Source organism: Gopherus flavomarginatus, chromosome 9, assembly GCF_025201925.1.
Source record: "Gopherus flavomarginatus isolate rGopFla2 chromosome 9, rGopFla2.mat.asm, whole genome shotgun sequence".
Lineage (NCBI taxonomy): Eukaryota > Metazoa > Chordata > Testudines > Testudinidae > Gopherus > Gopherus flavomarginatus.
In genome coordinates, this window is record NC_066625.1 from 53942986 (window position 1) to 53964605 (window position 21620).

Sequence of the window (21620 nt, forward strand, 5' to 3'; positions counted from 1 at the left end):
TCAGGACCCCAAAGTGGGTCACTAGTCATGAACCATTTTAATGGGGTCACCAGGGCTGGCATTAGACTTCATGGGCCCTGGGGCCAAAGCTGAAGCCTTACTGCTCCCCCCACCCCACCCCCGCCTTGGGGTGGCAGGGCTCAGGTGGGATCAGGCTACGGTCACTCCCCGACCCCACGCCCCAGCCATGTAGTAATTTTTGTTGTGAGAAGGGGATCACAGTGCAGTGACGTTTGAGACCCCCTGCCTTAAAACATTGACAACTTTCCAGCCTGCCATTGTTAGCACTATTCTGGAGAGGCAAACTACTGCCCTCAGCGCCAATACTCACCCTTTAAAGGCGGGGAGGGGCAGATTGTATCGCTCTTACAGTGATCACCAGGCTGGATTTTAATTTTGGCTGATGATTTCTCCCATAGGGAGGCTGCAGAACGTTCATACATCTCCGTCTCTTCGCTCTCACTCTCAGGCACGCACACGCTGTAGCCAGGGTGTGAAAATAGCCTCGCCAATGTTAATTCGCTGTCATCCGCCCCGTGTTTTAGCTGCACGGAGCTAGGGTGAGGGTTGTAGGCAGGAGGCTGGGGCTGGAGCCATGTGGTCTGCTGGCGTCACACCAGTAAACAAGTTAATCCTCCTCTCCAAAGGGGCGCGGTGGGTGGGGTGGGAGGGGGAGCGAGGGGGCAGAGTAAAGCTCCGGGAGGCTGCAAGTCGAGCTCAGAATAGCTCAGCACGGCTGGGGGCGCGTTCCCCTATAGAAGGCGGGGAGCCCTCGCCCCTCTCTGGCACACACGCAACCCCGCTCGGCTGGCGCTGTCCACGCGTCGTGGTGCTGAACCTGGTCCCTAAGCCCCGTCGAGTGCATCGCAGAGAGGCGCTGGCCGCGCGGCCGAGCAAGGGGGAGCTCGGAGCTGTCCATCGGCTCGCGGGGCCGACCCGTAAACCTGCCTGCAGAGCGGAGCCGCTGGTCCATGGGAGGCGGAGCGGGGCTGGTCTGAGCGGGGCGCCGGGAGCCTAGCGGGGGCAGAGCGCTCCAGCCACACCTGCTGCTCGTTCAGCCGAGCCCCCGCTGCCCCCGGCCCCCCCGCTATGGCGTTCATGGTGAAGTCCATGGTGGGCGGCCAGCTGAGGAACCTCACCGGCGGGCTGGGCGGCGAGGACAAGGGCGATGGCGAGAAATCCCCGGCCGAAGCCCAGGGGATGACGCGGGAGGAGTATGAAGAATACCAGAAGCAGCTGGTGGAGGAAAAGTAAGTGCGCTGGGCTCCCGGAGCGCGCCTGGGGGGCTCATGCTAACCCGTCTGGCCGCCTCATCTCCCCCGTGGGCCGATGCCTCGGACCGTGGGAGCCCCTCACCCACCTCCCCTGACGGGCTTTCCGTCCGGCCCAGGTGAAAAAAAAAACCCGTTAAACTTGGCCACGGGATTCATGACCCCCCCCGCCCCTCCAAAAATGTCCGGGGCATTCGGGCTTTTGCTCAATGCAGCAAGGGGCTCCCGGCCAGCGAATCGGGGCTGCCCCACAGGGGAGCGGCCAGCATGCAAGCCGGGGGGTGCGGTGGAGAGTGCGGTGCCCGGGAAATTCCCCAGCGGCTCCGCCCCGACTTTCTTTGCCTCACCGGCCCAGGCACTCACCGAACTCAGCGCCCCTGTGACCCAGCAAACCGCCGGGTGCGGGGGCGGCCGCTGAACTGGGCGAATTGTTCTAGCCCGAAGCCCGGCGCACGCCGAGGCAGAAAGTGCTGCTGGGCTGCAACTAACTTCAGCGCCTGGGCAACCCCCGAGTTTTCCTGATCCTAAACTCGCAGCGGAGCCGGCGCGGAAGCGGAGCTGCAGTTTGGGAAGCTGCTGGCGGTGTGGGGGGGTCTTTGGTTGGTGCGTTTACACCCAGGACTGCCAGCTGGCCACCTTGGCTTTGCCCTGTCAAAGGAAACGCAGGCGGAAGGCGGCATTGCACTAACCACGTTCCGATGGTTGTGGAAGGCGGGGAATTTTGATGATGCCATTTTAATAAAGCCCATAATCTCTTAATCCGCTTTCGCATCGGCGGGATGGGTTTGGCTTCTCCTCCTGGGCCACACGCCACTACAGGTGTTTTTTATGGCTCTCCCCCGACGTTTGGTTTGGTGTCTCCGGTTCCTCCTTTTTGGGGCGAAGGGCGGCGAATGTCTGTCCGCGTTGAAGGCGCGGAGCGCTGGGTGTGAACTAGCACAATCTGGACCAGATTGAATCCAGGCTTCCTCCGCACACGCAGAGCCTTCAAACCTGACAAAGACAAGCCTGGAGAAAGAGCCTCCCTACCGCCACCTGTCTAAAGGGGCTTTAATCTGATCACTGAATTTCTCCAGGCCTGTTTGCTGCACCCCTTTGCATCTCACCCTGGGCTAATGCAGTGACTGATTTCTGTGGCGATGAAATTCAGGCGGAAAGGTAATTGACTTGAAGAAACAAATAAGCAGGCTGAAGAGAAGGTTGTGTCCATTTCCAGCAGGATTTCTAGCCTCCAGTTGGCTGACCATTAAATAAACTAAAGTTGGGAGGATCCTGAGAGACGGCCCAAAATAACTGCAACCCCCCAGGGGGGGTCATCCATGTATTTGTTCTTGACTGTAAACACTGGAGGGTTTTTTTTCCACCATGTGTTATGTGCTGATTATATTATATGTAATGCCCAGGCAGGCCTTTGCAATAGAAACTGGCAATAAACTCGCTCCCCCGATGCTGTATTCCCATGTGTGTGGCTGTAGGAGAGAGGCTCAGGTGGGGAAAGCCTTTCCCAGATGCCAGTTGGAAAGCAGCCTTTGAGCCCCATCTGGCGAATTAAGACCTGTTCATGTCAGATCAGGACTTCCATTCAGTGCATGCGGGCGCTCATGGAATGGGCATTAGTGACCTGCATTGGACACCTCCTCACCCGACCTGGCCTAGCCAGCAAAGCGGGAGCAGGCTGACAGTCTTTGTTTTCTAATGTTGTTTCCAGAATGGAACGGGATGCCCAGTTTACCCAGCGCAAAGCAGAGAGAGCCACGCTCCGGACCCACTTTAGAGACAAGTACCGGCTCCCCAAGGTAAAGAGCAAGTCGCATTCACCTCTGTCAGCAGCCCTGCATTCAGGGGAACTCTCTGGATCCCAGCCCATGGTTCCTCAAGGGCATTCTTTTCAGCAGCTTGTCTCCAGGCAGGCTACCAGTTAGACACCAGGATGGGGGTACAGGAGGTAGGATTCCTGCCCCACCCACCCCCACGCTCTTGGGAAAGTATGAGCTCAGAGAGGGGATCAGCCCTTGGCCTGGCTCATTGTGTCCTATTTACAGCTAAGTCAGGGTTTGCATTCCCAAGAACCACTCTGCTCTAGTCAGTTTCCCAGGAAGGTAATAATTCCCCTGAGGCAAGACTGTGCACTTCTAGTCACATCCCCTCTCACTCAGCGTTCCTCTAGCAACAGGCCTTTCGGCTGCAATTGATTGCCCTGCTTCTTCCGTAGTCTACCTACCAGTCTAGCAGCCCAGACCCATTTGGGGCACTAAGGGATAACCCATCAGCTAGAAAAATGTCCTTGCTCTCACAGGCTAGGCACATCTCTGGTGCTCATCACCAGGGTGGATGGAGATGCTAGTGGTGGTGCAGTTTTTTTTTTTCTACATCACTTTATATTTAAATGTGATCAGGCATCCAATCTGGAAAAACACAGAAACTCACAAAAAGGGCCATAACTCAGAGAAACATTGTCTAATTTTAACCAAAATTGGCAGAAAGTTTTGAAATACTATTGATAATGCAACCACTTAGTCAAAATAGTACAGGTGATATATTTTATCATTTTTCCATCTCCCCGCTCCCCTTGGTTAAAGCAAAAATCTGTAGTTGCACGACAGTATGAGCTTGTTTGTACCATGTAATATGTCAAAATATTTGTCATTATTTGTATAATGGGCTAATTTGATAAACGTGTTTCTGTCTGATTTTTCTGAAGCTATGCAGATAATAAGACCTCTAACCTTAATTATAAAACATAGTTATCTGCTCAGCTGGAGACGTGAGTCTAAAGCACTCCTGGTACAACTGTAAGAACATAAAATGGCCAAACTGGGTCAGACCAAAGGTCCATCTAGCCCAGTATCCCGTCTTCCGACAGCGGCCAATGCCAGGTGCCCCAGAGGTAATGAACAGAACAGGTAATCACCAATGATCCAGCTCCTGTCACCCATTTCCACCTTCTGGCAAACAGATGTTAGGGACACCATTCCTGCCCATCCCAGCTAATAGCCATTGATGGACCTATCCTCCATGAAATTATCTAGCCCCCTTTTGAACCCTGTTATAGTCTTGGTCTTCATAACATCCTGTGGCAAAAGCTCCACAGGCTGACTGTGCATTGTATGAAGAAATACTCCTTTTGTTTGTTCTAAACTTGCTTCCTATTAATTTCATTTGGTGACTCCTGGCTCTTGTGTTATGAGAAGGAGTAAATAACACTTCCTTATTTGCTTTCTCCACACCAGTCATGATTTTATATCAATTATATCCCCCCCTTAGTTGTCTCTTTTCCAAACTGAAAAGTCCCAGTCTTATTAATCTCACCTCATAAGGAAGCTGTTCCATGCCCCTAATATTTTTGTTGCCCTTTTCTGTACCTTTTCCAATTCCAATTTATCTTTTTTAAGATGGCGTGACCAGAACTGCACGCAGTATTCAAGTAATTATTATCGTCTTACTATCACTGACTATAATGACAATATCTGTAAACCGCTTATATAACAGTAATGACTCTTAGTAGAAGGGCTTAGAAAGTCTTGTCTGATATATCATGTGTATAACAAAGTGTAACTATATATGCTTACATAACCCTCCATATACCTATGAGCTACTGAATGGCTAATGCAGCACCCCTTCGAGCAATATTTACTCTCAAAAATAGTCCCCATGATTTGCAAGTAGTTGAAACGTTTTTTCTCCCCCTTCAAATCTGTGTCTGATGTGGGCAATACGCTGTTGCTGCACTCGTCCCTGCCACAGCTGCATGCACCAGAGCACACCAAAGCTTCCCTGTGGTACTTGCATCTCCTTGTTGCACAGGTCCTCTCACAGCCCCACTGCACAAAGGTGAGGGTGACTTCTCGAGCAAGTGCCAACACAGTCATTTTGGGAACGAGCTGTCCCCTGCTATCCATCACCCATCTGTTATTGACAGGGGACACAAAGATACTGAGCTGGTACATGATTCCATATGTGTGGCTGATAATTACCATGTTTCAGGTGCTGCCTGAAGGAGGCGATTGTCGCTGGCAATTTCTCATTTGTTTTGTCCTTAGCAAACAACGGGTAGCGCCCATTATGCAGAGATGCTTCCTTCTTATCACACTGGAACAAAGATACCAGTGAGACAGAGGCTGCTGCCCCTGAAAAGGCAGCAATGGGCTGGACTGAAGTTACCTACCTTCAAATCTTCCTAATATTCTGAGCAAGGGCTACTTGATTCAGCTACTGCTTGGGTCTCCGTTACCTCTCTGGTGAGGTCAGGTCTGTCCATGCCATGAATTCAAAGTAACAGTCCTAATTTAATAAGCCATCAACAGGCAGAGACGGAGCTACCTCCTGGATTGTCAGATCATCTTTGATGTGTGGCCATGGCTGAGTGTTTCTGCTCTTTGCCCTCAGAACTGCTCATCCTGTGGATAATGGGAGCAGGCTGATAAATAACAGCCTGCAGTTAGGTTACTGACATACCACAGCTGGTATTTCACACTTGTTCTTGGGATGGGAAGAAATCATTTTTCTTTTGCACACAGCTGAGGGGAAAATGAGCAGTGTTCATACAGAACATATCTCACTAGCCTGCTCCTGAGCTGACCAACACACAGATCTGACGTCCAAAAATCCGAGCACCATTAGACTGTCCCTTTGGTTCTATAAAGTGGTGCTGTTGTGAGCCAGATATGAAATGCCAGATGCTCTATGGGTCATAGGCAGAGTCAGACTGGCTTGGAAATGTATATGCTAGGAGAAGGCTTTGGGGACCATGTGTGGTGCAAATTTGAGGTCATGGTCAAGAGGCTCCTGGGATACAGCTCCCTTCCTGGCAGATGACCTGTGTTTAATTTAAAAATGATGTAAAATGAAAATGCAGTGTCAGGTTGGTTTGAGCCCTGCTATGCCAGGTGAAGACCCAAAATAGCATCTGGGGTACAGTTTGGGGGGTCATTTGGTGACTAGAGCTGCCCTTTCCCCTGACCTGGCTTTATAATGAGGCAAACTCTCCAGAGGACTCCAGCAGCATTGTAGACAGCGGAACAGACAGCTCTGATGCAGCAGGCATGCAATGCTGAGCTGGGGTGTGAACTGAGCATGCGTGACCCCAGAATTCAGGGGTGCTAAGCTTGGGCACACAGACCGCACCAAGGCACACAAAGTCAGCTCCAAAAAGGGACATAGGAGGTCAAGTCCCAGTTTTGGGCACTTCTGCCTCCTGCTAGGCACCAGATGCCTTGCTCATGCCTAAACCCCAGCATGATTCTCAAACCAGAGGCAATAAGCAGGGCCCTGCATAGCTTCCCTGTGGGGCTCGCTCTGGTAGCCATGCTCATAGGCCACCTAACACCATACAAGGTGTAGGGGTGGGAGTGGAGTTAGCCACCCTTAGGCTGTAACTCAATGGTTGGGTTATGTGCCCTGAATACAAGAGACTCTGGGTCAGTTTAATTCTCTGCTTGGTGTGCAGAAGAGATTTGACTAGAGAGCTGCCCTCACTCAAGTGAGAGCCCTAATCACTGAACTAAGGGATCTTCTGAAGTGAGCTCATCTCTTGTCAAAGCTGTTCCACTTTAATTCCATAATTAACTATTCATTGGGCCACAGAAAGTGTGAGAATCATGCAGTGGGCCAGTGGTCTGGGTACTCACTCAGGCTGTGGGAGACTCTGGGTCAATCCCCTGCTGCTTGATGAGATGGGATTTGAACGGGGCTCTTCTACCTCGCAAGTGACTGTCCTAACATCTAGGCAATGACATGTTCAGAAGCTGGGCTCCCACGGGTTTTCCTGTTGCAGCTGACTCACTTTAATTAAATATCAAGTGAGCCAAAGCAGCCACAAGTAGCCCTCTATGCTTAGGGTGCTCTCCTAGCCGGTTGGAGACCCTAGTTCAATTCCTCCAGCTTCCTGATGGCGAAAAGCAATTTGAACAGCGAGCTCCCCTGGGTTTTAATTAAATATCAATTGGGCAAAACCAAGCAAGAATAGCTCTCTCTAGTGGTTTGGGTACTCAGTTGAGATGCCGAAATCCCTTGTTCAACTCTTCCAGCTGCCTGAGGAGAAACAAGCCATGAGCTCCTTCAATCTTTCCAGTTGAAGCTGGTCCACTTTAATTAAATATTAAAATAGGGCCAAAAGAGGAGCCTGGCATGAGAAGCCCTCTCTAGCCCAGCAGTTAGGACACTCAGCTGGGCTGTTGAAGACCCTGGTTCCATTCTCTTGTGTGCTTGAGGAGAAAGGATGCAAACAGAGGTCTGCCACCTCAACTTCCCCTTTGTATTAAATATGTATTGTGTCACAGAAAACACATCAATCACTCTTGACCCCACGGCTAGGACACCCCCCCCCAGTCAGTTGCCCATCAGACAGCTCCCCAAAAGTCTTTGACTTAGCAGAATTGGTGCACACCATTGGCAGAATCCTCATGACGTCAGTAATAGCTAATGTTGGCACTCAGGAGGCTGGTAGCTCAACCATTGATAGATTTTTCTCCAGCCAAGACAATGTGCTGCTCTTTGGGGTCTTTCTTAGAGTTCCATCCAAGTTGAAGAGGGAAAGTGGAACAGGTGCCAGCTCACACTTCATCATACCCTGGCTACCAACCTCTCTGTGCTAGGCAATAACTGTCAGCTTGCAGAATATCTGACGATCAATAGCTGTCTCTTGTGCTATCTTCTGCTTCTTTTGTTCGATTGTCTTGTTGAGATTACCAAATGATTTGAGATTAGTCCTTTCTGTGGGATCAAAGAGATCTACTTCACCCCTTTGCAGCCTACTGGTTACAAACTGCTTCCTTTCTTGTAGGCCGTTCTCACTTCTCATGCACAAACTTTCTGCAATTTCAGGTCAGGCCCTAGTAGACGTTGCAATGTTCACACGTGGCTGTCTGTCATCTGGGCTAAAAGGATTTGTCATTCAGTCACAACTTTTCTAATATCTGGGACAGCAGATTCATCTGCAGCCATGTGCTGTGTGGTAGCTTCTTGGTGGAACTCTGTTGCTGAAGGCTGCATTCCACACATTAGTTTTGTCATAGCTGTTACAGCTGCCTCATAATGTGCAGTCAGGTAATACTTGGTCAGAGCCTTATCTTTTGTCAAAGATGCTGATGCTTCTCACAGTCCTTGCTGAGAGATTGCTCGATGGCCATGTCACGCCATATGCCACTGAAGGGTCTGGCAGTCCAGTATACTGCTCCTTGGCTATCAGTTGGGCATGATATATAGCTGGCTTCTGCTCCTCCAGAAGTCTGGCTTCTGCTACAGTTACACATCCCCACCGAGCATAATTCATGTGACCACACTACAAATGTCTCAAGTTCCCTAGCCTTGTTATCATTGCTCTTTGCTGCTATGTAATCCATCAGTAGTTGGGAGAAATCCATTACATAGTTCTCCCAGAACAGAAATGTATCTGAACAGTTTGTTCTTTGGGTAACATAAATGTCCATGAGCAGACTGGGTTCTGTATATGAAGTCTGCCACAGCATTCTGTGCTTCCACTCTGTTTTCGCTGTGTGCCTTCTCCACAGCCTCAAATGCTTCAATGGGTGTTTGAATTTTCTCCAAGATGCATCTCTCCTCATCTTCTCACCCTTGTTCGTGGAATCACCAAGTGCCATCCATTTCAAGCAATTCATTGCCTCATTTATAAATTTGTGGATTCCAACACCACAGTTATATGCTCTTAGAGTATGGCTGATGGCAGAAGCACCATAGTTGCTGGCTTCCACAAGGATGTCTTCAAACCCACTTTCCTACATCACACTGCCTAGATCACCATGACATTCTTTGCATGATGCATGCCTCCCACATCAAGGTGGCCATGACCAAATTCCTTTTGATTCCTCCATTTCATAATCTGTACTTTGCAGTAGATTGCTTCATCGTACACGACATGGGTCCAGTCTTGGCTCAGAGAGTGGAACATCTCCTCAAAATATTTCATCATCATGGTATACGCTGAATTAACATCAGTTGCCAATGCAGGAATCTTTGGACAATAGCCCATAATCATAAAATATAAAATAGCAGACAGAAAAAAGTCTCAATATCAGTCCACTCTACAAATAATGACAAACATTTTGATGTATTAAAGGGTAGAAAAGAGCTCATACTGTTGTGTGACTACAGACTTTCACTTTACACAAAGGCCGAAAAGGACAGGAAAATGCATCAAATATATCACTTGGGGATACACAGTTCTCAAATTTTCACAACCAGTACTAGTTTGAGTATATAGTTGCTCTATCAATTTTATTTAAAAGCTTGCTGCCAATTTTGGTTAAAATTAGACAATGTATCTTCAAGTTATGCGCCTTTTTGTGACTTTTTTGATTTTCTTCAGATTGGCTCCCTGATGACATTTAAACATTATGTGATATAGAAAAACAGCACCACTACCAGCAACTCCATCTGCCCTGGTGATGACCACCAGATATGCGTCTAGTGTGACAGCAATGACATTTTTCTAGATAACGGGTTCCTCTAACTGAGTCATCAGACCCCTTTTTAAACCTGACTGGTGGATTAGATACAATACCAGCTCTGCAGCCTCTTAAAAACCACAGTGTAACACTCTCATGCCTTCCTTAGAGCTCTGCGCTGGGACGCCTGTGCTGACGCTCACCTGCTAATGCCTAGCGGCTAGCAATACCACTGCATTATGCAGCCACCTGTCCGGCTGGCCAGAGGACAGCAGTCCCTTTGAGTGGCAATTAGTAATAGGCTTACGTGTACATCTGTTTTTTTCTGGCAGTCTGTCATGTGAGGCATTCTGCTGTACTGTCAACTCACCTTCTCCTGCTCAAAATCGCTCTCTGTCTGCAAAACCCCATTGTGCATCCACTCTCGCTGATCTCATTTTCACCTGGGATTTGGCTGCTACCTCAATATAAATAGCAGATCAGGAGAAACTCCACTGAAGTCAGTCACTTGAGCTTAGATCCTCAAAGGTATTTAGGCGCCTAACTCCTATTGATTTCATTGACAGTAGAGTAACAATATCTTCCTTCAGCCGGCATTGTCTCCCCTCTCCATTTCACTTGCTGTTTCTTAGGCTAATTCCTATTGTGGTACATCTGCTTAGAGCTGTATGAATGATTCACTGGAAACAATTTAATCTACGATAATTCAGCCTCATTCTTTGTTCATGGAATAACGCAAGCGCATCACAGTTTCTTTAAGTGAATTCAACAAAAAAGCACTTTTTAGAAATTCTCTGACTCGATTGTGAATATTCTAAATTGCCCCTTTGTTGATTTAGTTTTGAAAGGTCAGATCAGTCCTTTGCCATTGTTTCAGTGTCCCTATTGGATAAGCACACGTGCACTTCTTATACGCAGGCCAAAAATCATTTTCTACCAACATTAGTGCCAGGTCACTGGACTGATCAGGGGTTTGTTTCTGTAAACACACAAGAGGGGGAAACATGTTCAAAGTGAAGGAACACGTATTAATTCACAAGTTTCTCTGTCTCATTCACCCAGCTCTCATTAGTGTCGATATTTTTGTTCAAATACACAGACAATTTTCTTCCGTGAATCTTTTTCTGCAGTAGCTACTGATCCTATCCAGCTGTTGTGCCAACTCTTTCAAAGGCGTTCTATGGTTCGTCAGTGTATTAATCCTCCCAATCTGATCCTGATTCAGCAGGTGACTTAAGCACCTGAGTAAAGTTAAGCATGTGCTGAAATCCAGCGTTACTCAGCAAAACATGGAGGCATATGTTTCAGTCTCTTTGATTTCAGTGGCACTGAAGCACATGTGTAATGCTGAGTAAGTGATTAAGAACAATGCTGAACTGGGGCTTCTATTCTCTTCCACTTCCTACTTGTTCTCTCCTTCCTTATCTCTGTCCCAGAGCCTGATTCTGAACTACTCACTCATGCTCTTCTCTTTGATCGATGTGACCCTGTAGAATGAAACAGATGATAGTCAGATCCAGCTCGCAGGAGGGGACGTGGAGCTCCCGAAGGAGCTGGCTAAGATGATCGAGCAAGACAACGAGGAGGAAGAGGAAAAGGACTCTGTTATCGGACAGCTGACCAGCATCCAGAACCTGGACCTTGATTCCCTGAAGGATAAAGCCCAGGCCACGCTAGAGGACCTGAAACAGTCAGCTGAAAAGTGTTCTGTTATGTGACGCAGCTGGTTCCCTCGATGTAACACCCCATTCTTAACCGTATAATATTGCAGGGGGGGAGAGATGAAGTGGATGGTCTGGGGGAAATGATGGTGTATGAAAATTAACCAGTGGGAACCCCACAGAGTTTGTCACCCTTCCCTATGTGACTTGGATATCTTTTCTAAACCCATGCTCCGCCTAGATTCCACAAAACAGACTTACATGTCCTGTTCCTCTCATGACATGTGTTTTCCAGTGCGAGGCTGGAGTCAGGAGGCAGCACTTCCGCCCCCAGCACCCCTCCTGAGGTCAGATCTAAAACTGCCTGTGCCACTACTCACATGGGTGACTGAGTTTCTCTGCCCATTTTAATCTTTGAGTGCAGAAGGGAGGGAGGGTTGTGCTGAGGGTTGCTGAGCCATGCCTGTGAATGGGAGCAAAAAACCTCTTTAGAGGAGCAGACTGGCATTGCTCTGCCTTCACTCCCATCTTGGTGAAGGAGATTTGGAGAAAACCTCCTGGAGGCGATGACCAGTGTTCCCTTTGCTTTCCAGGCACAAGCCATGACAGGGAAATTTCCCACATACAAGTAACTAAGGCCAAGAAATAATACTACTACTTTGCCCTGATAGCACTTTTCGTGCATTGATCTCAAAGCACTTGGCAAAGGAGGGGACAGCTATATCGGTCATATTTTAGAAGGGGGAGGGGAATTGAGGCACAGAGTGGTTATGCTACTTGCCCAAGTCAGCGGCAGGATCAGGAATAGAGTCCAGACTGGTGGGTGCTCAGTCAGCTTAGACCACAGTCGCCCTTCCATGTAAGAAACCTCACTTACTGGTTTCAAATGTTGTGTCACTTCTATGATATGGGGCCTACAATAATTCATGTTCCTTGAAGGAGAGAGGATAATTCAACTCTGTGTAATGAGGGGGAAATCTGTCTATACATTGTGATGTAACCATGCCAAGTTTTCGTCTGACCTTCTACCCCTTATATACCCTCCTTATTCTATGGTATTGCTATAACTGATGGAATAAATACCAGGAGATCTCTATGCATTTCTTTCTCACAAGTATTTCCATGCTAAAAAGATAGGTGGTCCAGCATGGGCCATATTTTCCCCCTGTACAGTCAGTGGTCTTTGTGCAATAGCCAAGGATGGACTCAGTAAACTACCATAGACTGTGATCCCTTTTAAAAAGCATTAAGAACATAAGAGCGGCCATATTGGGTCAGACCAAAGTTCCATCTAGCTCATTATCCTGTCTTCCAACAGTGGCCCATGCCAGGTGCCCCAGAGGGAATGAACAGAACAGGTGATCCATCCCCTGTTGCTCATTCCCAGCCTCATTGAACTCAGTGGACTCAGATCCGTCTGTAGGGGGGTATGTATGTCTGAAGCACTTTGCCTTTTTCCAACCTTTGCCAAGATTTCTAAAAGATGCCTTCTCCAGGTGAAAGAATGTCTGGGAAAGGGTAACTGGTCCAGGTGGGTAATGCTGAAATCTCCAGGCAACTCTGCCACATCTCATAATGATGATGCTGAGAAATACATTGCACTTCCAAAGCACTTTCCATCAAAGTACTTTACACATGTGAGCCTCAGTGCCCCTGGGAGAGACGGAAGTATTATTATCCCTATTTTACAGCTAGGGAAATTGAGGCCCGGAGATGTTTCTTGGATTTTAAGGCCATTTGGGACCATTATGATCATTTAGGCTATGTCTACACTACAGAGCCTGTGGAGGAATACCACCTCCCCAAATGGTAGCTATGTCACAAGAAGTGCTCTTCCATTGGCATAGTTGCATCTGTACTGGGGGTTTTGTCAGCATAGCTAGGTCAGTCAGGGGGGTGTTTTTCTCACACCACTGCCCGACAAAGCTGTGCTGATATATAATTTTTAAGTGCAGACCAAGGCCAGTGGTTCTCTTTATGCTGTGGGACCATCCTCCCATCTACCTAGGACCCTTCTCCCTTTTAGCAACATGGGAAGGGCAGACTGGTCACGAACCCCCACAAGTCGAGAACCCACGATCTAGCATGAGGTCCAGTCTACACGTAAAATGTAGGCTGACCTAGCAGTGATGCTCAGGAGTATGAAGTGAAGCTTTAGCTCCAACCACAGCAGGCCCTTATCATCTGCAGCAAACATTGGAACAGTAGAAAAAATATCTGCACATCCTGGAATCATAGAATCTCAAGGTTGAAAGGGACCTCAGGAGGTCATCTAGTCCAACCCCTTGCTCAAAGCAGGACCAATCCCCATGCCCCATCCAACGCAGCCTGGTGGCCAATTGTATTCAGGGTTTCTGAGCCCTCTGAAAGACGCATCAGAGATAGTGCAAGGGAGACAGCACCCATCAAGGATGCCCACACAGTTCGCATGCAGCCCAGAAGTCAGATTCACCGCGATCGAGGAAATCTGAAGCCTGTCCAGATAACATCAAAGCTGCCTTCCCACGAGATGTGGGGTGATAACTGGAAAGCCCAGCAGCACAGGCCATTTCTTGAGCATGGACCTAATGACTGACTGCTCCTGCCAAGGAAGTCATCACCTTTCCTTTCCTTTGGGAAGCCTGGATCATCTGACCATAGCTCACTTCATCTAGCCCCTGCCAGTGCATTGGAGTGGTCCCTTGTTCTCTGCCCGTGGTACACCATATTTTAGTGTCCTGGGACATAGGCGCTGACTTTTATTTTTCCTTGTGGGTGCTCCACCCCCAGGTCCCATCCCCATTCTGCTCCTTCCCCCAAGGCCCTACCCTCCTTCCACCTCTTCCCACCCCTGCTCCAACCACTTTCCCAAGGCCCTGCCCTCAAGCCACCTCTTCCTGCCTCCACTCCATTCCCTCCCTGAGGTCCCACCCTTGCTCCATCTCTTCCTGCCTCCACTCTGCCCATCCCCCTGAGGGCCCCTGCCTCTTGCTGCTTTTCACCCTCCCCCAAGTGCCTCCTGCCAGCTGCCAAACAGCTGATCGGTGACACCATCCGCTGAACAGCTGTGGCTGGCTTTTTCCATGAGTGTTTGAGCCCCAGAGCCTATGTCCTGGGAGCTATCATACTTGGATCTAATTCCAGTTATTGGATGTGGAGTGGAAGTGACTGGATAGTACTGATGGCCTGTGATATGCAGAAAGTCAGATTAGATGATGTGACGGTCACATCTGACTTTAAACTCGTGATCTCCACCAACAATCCACTCTAGTTGGCTTTATCAGACGAGAGGGACACATGTCCAGATTTTGAGCTCTGTTCTCAGAGAGTTCCCCCAACATAACAAGAACTTGCCTGAGCAAAACTGGCTAGAACTCAAGCAGTGAAGAGGTTGCATGTGTCATTGTGGATTTGCCACTACCACAGCAGCTAGCCTAGTCTAAATCTGAACAACTTGTCCACTGAACTGAAAACTCCTCTCAAGAAACATTCAGACTGTTTCTAAGTGGGGAAGCCTGGACTCCTCAATTTATCTGTCCACCATCTGGAGTAACTCCACTGCTTGGACCTTTGTGAACTCTCTAGTGAAGAAAGAGAGCTCTTTGCCTCCAACACTGCCTCAGCACAGGATTTAAAAAACTCTCTGTATCTCAACTGATGCTCAGCACGGTACTCTAGCCACCACCTGGTGAACTTTTTCTGTCACAGGTCATCTGAATACCAACTATCTAGAGGATAATAATGACCTGTGATAAAGAGGGCCAGCAGATGCAGGGAAATCTCTCACAGGGAAATCCGAAATCAGGCTCGGTGAGTGGACCAGCCCTCTGCCCAGTGGGAATAAGGGTGAACCCCAATTTCTAACTGGAGGAGGGCATGGCTGCACCATAACCAAGGCACAATCATCACACACACCTGGGACCTCCTGGCACACCCACCTACCATCCCAGCCGCAAAGAAATTGATCTATCGTCTCACCTTCAGAATGAGGCTGTTAGGAGAAGCAGCATGGATGAAACTGCTAGGGCTGCAGGCCCTTCTTGGCTCATTCTGAGGTGGTACTGAGCAGCGCAACACCTAGGGCTGTCGGCCTGCCACCGATCATCAGCGCTACATTCACTTGGGGGAGGGGAAGGAAGAATAACAACACGAATAAAGAGTCCTTTTGCTGCAGTCAGCGCTCGGTTGGGCAGTGACAGGTTGTGAGTTCAGCTTTAAGGAATCAAGAGCATATCTGCATTTCAGTCTTAATGAAAGCAGGAACTTTCCTGTTTTAAACCACGCCATTTATAAGAGCAGTGAGCAGCTTAGGGAGAAGGATCTCACCCACATCTAGGATGTCTGTGGAGTCAAAGTCACTCTGCCCTGGGCTTCGTCCCCCCTCAGGGCAGTAGAACCAAAGAACATCAAGGCAGCCTGCTGTATCTTATTGCTTATTCATAACAGGCAGCTCGGCAGATTGGCTATATATAGGCAGGAAGCTGGGCAATGGTGCGTCTCACTTTACAGGTCAGTGAAACGTACCCTGGCAGCTCGTCTCCCTGAAGGTGGGGCCTGAAGCTGTCAAGGAAGCAAAGAGAGGGGATTTAACTGGCAGCGAATGATTCTTAAACCAAAAGCTTGGGTAGAGCAGGCTTTGTAGGGAAGGAAGACAGAATGATTGTACCAAACAAGCGTCATTTCCATCTGAACCAGTCCCACAAACAGTTAAAATGTACAGAGGCTGGGAGGAAACTAAGAGACTGGACAGCTCCAGAGACAAGCTGCTCCTAGAAACCACTTGTTTTATTTAGTCTCTCTTCCACTTTGCCTTTTTCTAGGGTCATTTTTCCAGCTGATTTCAAATCCAGATGCTTTATTAATAAGGGCTCAGTGTTGCCAGTGGCTCAGACGGTCCTGAGTCTTCATTCAATTAGAGAAAATTACTGAGCAATTTGGGGAAAGTCAGCTTTAGCATCAGAGTGTGTGCACACTCACCCACACAATCATGGGTCAGACCTTCAGCTAGCGTAAACTGACATGACTTCAACGGAGACTGGCCAATTTACACTCACTGGAAAACTAGCCCTGTGAGTGGATCTCTTTAATCTCCCTTTTTTCCTGCCTCCCTTTTCTTCTTCTATGTTATCCTCTCTGGTCTCTGTTCAGGTTGGGATTTTTTTTGCCACTAGCTCTGAAATCTCAGCTCTGCCAAGGCCATGTGACGCTCCTCTGGTTTATTTTAGGAGGCAATATGACCTCCAGTGGTGTGAAAAGAAAGCAGCATGCTATCCTGACTGGAACGATCAGGTGCTAAACATAGGCACCTATAAACGATCACAAGCTCCTGGGAGTCTCGAGGATACTGAGCAGTATGGGACATATTCCTTGCAGTTACTGCGTGTCTTCTACATGTCATCCCCACAACAGCAGAAAGTCAGTGCTGCTTCCTGTGCTCTCGGAACATCACGGGCCCATCGCCGTGTCGCAGTGTTTCATACGCTGTAAGAGCAGCCAGGTGGTGCATTGCAACGCAGCAGCACTCGTGGTGGCATCCAAGCTGGGACACACCATAGAACGATGGCAAAAGTAGCACTCTCGGCTAAGGGGACAAATGATCTGCTAGTGTAAAATAGCACAGCACCATGAAATCACTGGGGGTGCAGCAGTGTACGCCAGCCGAGAAGCCGGCTCAGCAGCTCTGGGCTTGCACCATGGGAGCTGCTGGTGTTCAGCACCCTGGGAAAATCAGGCCATTTATTTTGGTGCCTACATACAGAGTTGGGCTCCTCAGTTTAGGAAGCCCAGCTGGAAAACGTTGCCCTTCGCCTCAGCATTTTAATCTGTGAAACAGGGATAAGAAGATTCACAGTACCTACCTCAGACAGATGCTGTGGGAAGTAATTAACGGTTGCCAAGTGCTACAGCAGCTGTATGTGTTGTTAATTAAAACCCTGGGCTCCGATACCGCGGTGATGAATGCAGCAGCAGCAGAAATGACCACTAAGAATGACCCAGCTAACTTAGCAGAGGGGCATCTGCCCAGTATATGCTGGAGTATGTGTCAGATCTTGAAAGGGCAATAGAAAGCAGTAACTCTACACTATGGGATGGGGAATTTCTCTGCTGTTAGCAGTAGCTCCTCACCAGCTCTCTCTAGTGCCACTCCATTCCCAGCTGCTACAGTCAGATTGTGTCACCTGGATGTTCTGACGCTATGAATAAGAACCTCTCCTAAGCACTCAGGGTTTCCAAGTCACACAAACATCATGGGAAAGACAGTTCATTCTTAAAACAGCCCTTTCTTAGACAGGTACCATTGCTATTATAGCTGTAGTCACCCTTCTCAACCCCTCTACTTCGGTCCAATTCCAGTGAAGTCAATGGGGGTTACACACGTTTGACAGCAGGCAGGGACTGTCTTTTTGTTCTATATTTGTACAGTGCCTGGCACAATGGGGGCCTGGGCCGTAACAGGGCTCGTAAGCACTACAGTAATACAACCAACCAACAATAATGAATCATTTGTTCCTAAATGCGTGAGCTTTTCCTAACCTATAGGGTGCAGCTTTAGCCAGCACAACTCCTTACACCAGCCACTGATATTGGGTTCTAGATGGGTTTGAATGTACCTGCACACTGCCCAGGCCTTCACAATGACTCTGATCTGCACTGGCTTCAATACTGAGGAGTATCTCCATAAAGCTCCACAATCTGTTTTTAAAAGGACTCACATTTTCCTGTTTACTCAATGGCCCCATTTATTCAGAAACACCAGTTCCACTTGCCAGCATCATCCCGTCCATTGCATTGTGTCTTGCCAATGCAAAGACAAGTGGCCCCACCCTGCATGAAAGCCCTTTCTGCCTTCACCGGCTCGCAGCTCTAGGCTGGCCCTGGATTTCTTGCCACATGAAAGGACCGGCCATAAAACACAGCCTCATAACTTTAAACAAAGCATTACTGGGGATTAAGCCAGAGAATCAATTTTCCCTTCGCTGTATAAATCCCATGTAATTCCCTAACCTTTGGTTCTAAGGTTTTTGTTTTATCATCTCAGTCCTGGGCCCCAACTGCTACTGTCAGGGAGCAGCATTTCCAGTTGCTCTGCTCTTCTGATCATGTTTTTTTTCCCCAGTGAAGAGGAGACTAAAAGAGCAAAGGTAAAGGGAGATAACTGAAACCAGGGAAGCAAAGAAGAATATAGGATTTGCCAGACCGGCTCAACCCATGAATCCATCAAGCCTGCTCTCCTGCTTCTAGCAGTGGCCAATAGCCAATGATTCAAATGGAATTAAGATATCGTTTCAATGGCATCTCACACCAGTCAGGTTAAAAAACAAAGCCAGATTGAATGGGGATAAATACTGGAGAACTGTGGTAAAGGAGGAGATTTTATGCATATATGGTGGACGTGGCCAGTCATTACAGAGTATCTGTAACCAAATATCACAAATGGTTGGATATTTATTATCAAATGAGCCTTTGGTAAACCTCCTGGGCTTCCTAATGGAAACGGTCACACAAAAGGAAACGAAGAATTAATCCCTCATCTGCCAGCAGCGATTCAGCTATTGGTAACCTCTCACTGGAAAAAGAAAAATAGCCCAGCTATTGAGGAATGGTTCAAAAAATACAGGAGGGTGTGATTATGGAAAAATTAACACACCAATTACATACCCAACAAAACAGACAGAATACAGATAGACACTTAGATATCTTTCAGAGTAGCAGCCATGTTAGTCTGTATCCACAAAAAGAACAGGAGAACTTGTGGCACCTTAGAGACTAACAAACTTCTTTCAGCATAAGCTTTCGTGGGCTGCAGTTCACTTCTTCGGTTGCATAGAATGGAACACACCGACAGGAGATATTTATACATACAGAGAACATGAAAAGGTGGAAGTATGCATACCAACAGGAAGAGTCTAATCAATTGAGATGAGCTATCATCAGCAGGAGAAAAAAAACCTTTGAAGTGATAATTGAGATGACCCATAGAAGGTGTGAGGAGAACTTAACATAGGGAAATAGATTCAATTACTGTAATGACCCAACCATTCCTAGTTTCTGTTTAAACCCAAGTTAATTGTATCTAATTTGCATATTAATTCGAGTTCAGTAGTCTGTCTTTGGAGTCTGTTTTTGAAGTTTTTTGTTGCAAACTTGCCACCTTCAAGCCTGTCACTGAGTGGTTAGAGAGGTTGACGTGTTCTCCCACTGGTTTTTGAATGTTATGATTCCTGATGTCAGATTTGTGTCCATTTATTCTTTTGTGTAGAGACTGTCCGGTTTGGCCAATGTATATGGCAGAGGGGCTTTGCTAGCACATGATGGCGTATATCACGTTGGTAGATGTGCAGGTGAACGAGCCCCTAATGGCATGGCTGATGTGATTATGTCCTATGATGGTGTCACTTGAATAGATATCTGTTTACCTTTTATTCAGTACTCAGATAAAGTATGTTCACCTGCAAGAAAAACCAAGACCAAAACCAAAAAAACACCCCCAGCACACCTGTCCAATTTTTTTGAATAATTTGATAGACATACCGGCCTGTTAAATATGTGTATATAGAGAATTCACTCCATTTAAGAAAAATCACTAGAAATGGCATAGGTGTTGTAATGATGCTCATTTGTTAATAGAATAATACGCGGTTAAACAGAAAGATCAGAGGATTACATTCCCAGATAATGGCCCTTTAAACAACAGCTCACTAATATAACGATTGCTTCAGTTCTAATATTTACACAGCAAGAGTTTGTAAACTTGTTACCAACTTCCTAAATAAATAGTTTAAAAAGAAATAAATATCCAACTCATAATGCACCTGGACAATGGAGTAATGCTCTCTTTGGAGACAAAAATAATTCCCAGCCCCCGAAAATCAGGAGCTCTTATGTTCTTGGCACATAAACAGAGAAATTAGATAAAAACATACAATGCTCTTTCTGGAAGGTTGGAGCGTACCCCTACTTTATTTCTTGAAATCCAGAACCTTTGCACACAAGCATCAGAAGCTGGGAGATAAAGCAGGCTGGTTCATAAAGCAGGGAAGCACAGCTCACCCCTCCTTGCTCTTTGCAGACTAACTGCTGAAAGACCCAAATCACAAGCTTCCCTACAGAGCCCCCTAGCCTGCAAACAGGATCAAGAAAACCCTTAAAAACTTAAAAAGTAATAGTTTTGTAATTTTAACCTAGTTTTCAATTCACCACAGTATTCTCTTCCTGGAGCACAGGGTCAGATTTAGTTTGCCACATAGGAGTCTTTAGCATAAAACTTCAGAAATCTATCTGACTTTTCTGGATATTAAAGATCACACAACATTTTTTAATGAGCGTGGAGATAGTGTTGCTCCCCTGTCCCTCCTCTCACCTGGATACAATATTTTGGTTGCTTGCTGCTCTCCGCTCCAGAGATGGCTGCCTTTGAGTGTTACTGCAGCTATACTTTCTAAAGCTCTTTGGGATTATTTAGAATTAAAGGAGATTCCAGTATTTCTCATGCAGCTATGAAATTATCTAACCTCTCCCACCCCTCTTTTTAAACCCAGCTATATTACTTAACCCTCTGGCCTTCTATGGCAGAGTAATCCACAGGCTGAAACGCAGGGATGGCAGTGTGCTTGATCTACACATAGCAGCCCTTTGTGTCACCAAGCGACCCCCTTTGGGGCTAGTAATAAGACCAGGAGTAACAGGTTACAGGAGACGAGAAGATGCAGCTGTCTTAGAAATTCATATAAGGATGAGGACGGCTGGATCACCTAGTAGGATTGATAAGGCACACAGGAGAGCCTCTCACGGCAAGGATAAGGGTATCCACTGTACAGCACCGGGTCCCTGCTTTCTGCAGGGGCTCTAGGCTGGATAATCCAGGCGGTCCATTATTCCATCATCAGTAAATCTGTGATGCTGACCCTGATGTGATCCTCCTGCCTGACAGATGCCGCAGGCAGAAGAGGGGCCCAGCATGCCCACCACCTGGGCTGACTCCGCGCTGTCACACTGCGGACTGCTCAGTTAGTGCAGAAGGCAATGCTCGCTGCACTGCCAGGACCAACACATCATTAGCTTCAGGATGCGCAGTGACATTTTGGAAGCTTTTTTTCAGGCCTTGACGCATGCTGACTCGGATCTGCCCAGACAGGAACCTCTGACTTGACCCCACAGCGCAGGGTTCAGATTCAATTTAGCAGAGCACAGGACGGGACTGCAGGTTCAGACTACGGATAATTGCAGTGCCAAGAGGATAGTTGGTAAGTACACACCTGCCACTGATGCCCCAAACAACATGCAACTCTTAGCTTAACAAGCCACTG

At 47.6% G+C, this 21620-nt stretch overlaps 1 protein-coding gene across 1 annotated transcript; it reads left to right on the forward strand.

Annotated features, from left to right (window-relative positions):
• Nucleotides 1–667: 667 nt before the first annotated feature.
• Nucleotides 668–12421, forward strand: CPLX3 (complexin 3). The gene is made up of 3 exons (XM_050966852.1): nucleotides 668–1250; nucleotides 2980–3067; nucleotides 11167–12421. The coding sequence occupies exons 1-3, from the start codon at nucleotides 1090–1092 to the stop codon at nucleotides 11389–11391; spliced, it is 474 nt and encodes a 157-aa protein (XP_050822809.1). The 5' UTR covers nucleotides 668–1089; the 3' UTR covers nucleotides 11392–12421.
• The last annotated feature ends 9199 nt before the right edge of the window (nucleotides 12422–21620 follow it).

What these genes read in the sequence shown, in the direction of transcription:
- CPLX3 (XM_050966852.1), top strand. Translation starts at nt 1,090, where the DNA reads ATGGCGTTCATGGTGAAGTCCATGGTGGGCGGCCAGCTGAGGAACCTC. An exon ending in AAGCAGCTGGTGGAGGAAAA is followed by an intron (nt 1,251 to 2,979) that starts GTAAGTGCGCTG and finishes TGTTGTTTCCAG; the next exon opens with AATGGAACGGGATGCCCAGT. An exon ending in ACAAGTACCGGCTCCCCAAG is followed by an intron (nt 3,068 to 11,166) that starts GTAAAGAGCAAG and finishes GTGACCCTGTAG; the next exon opens with AATGAAACAGATGATAGTCA.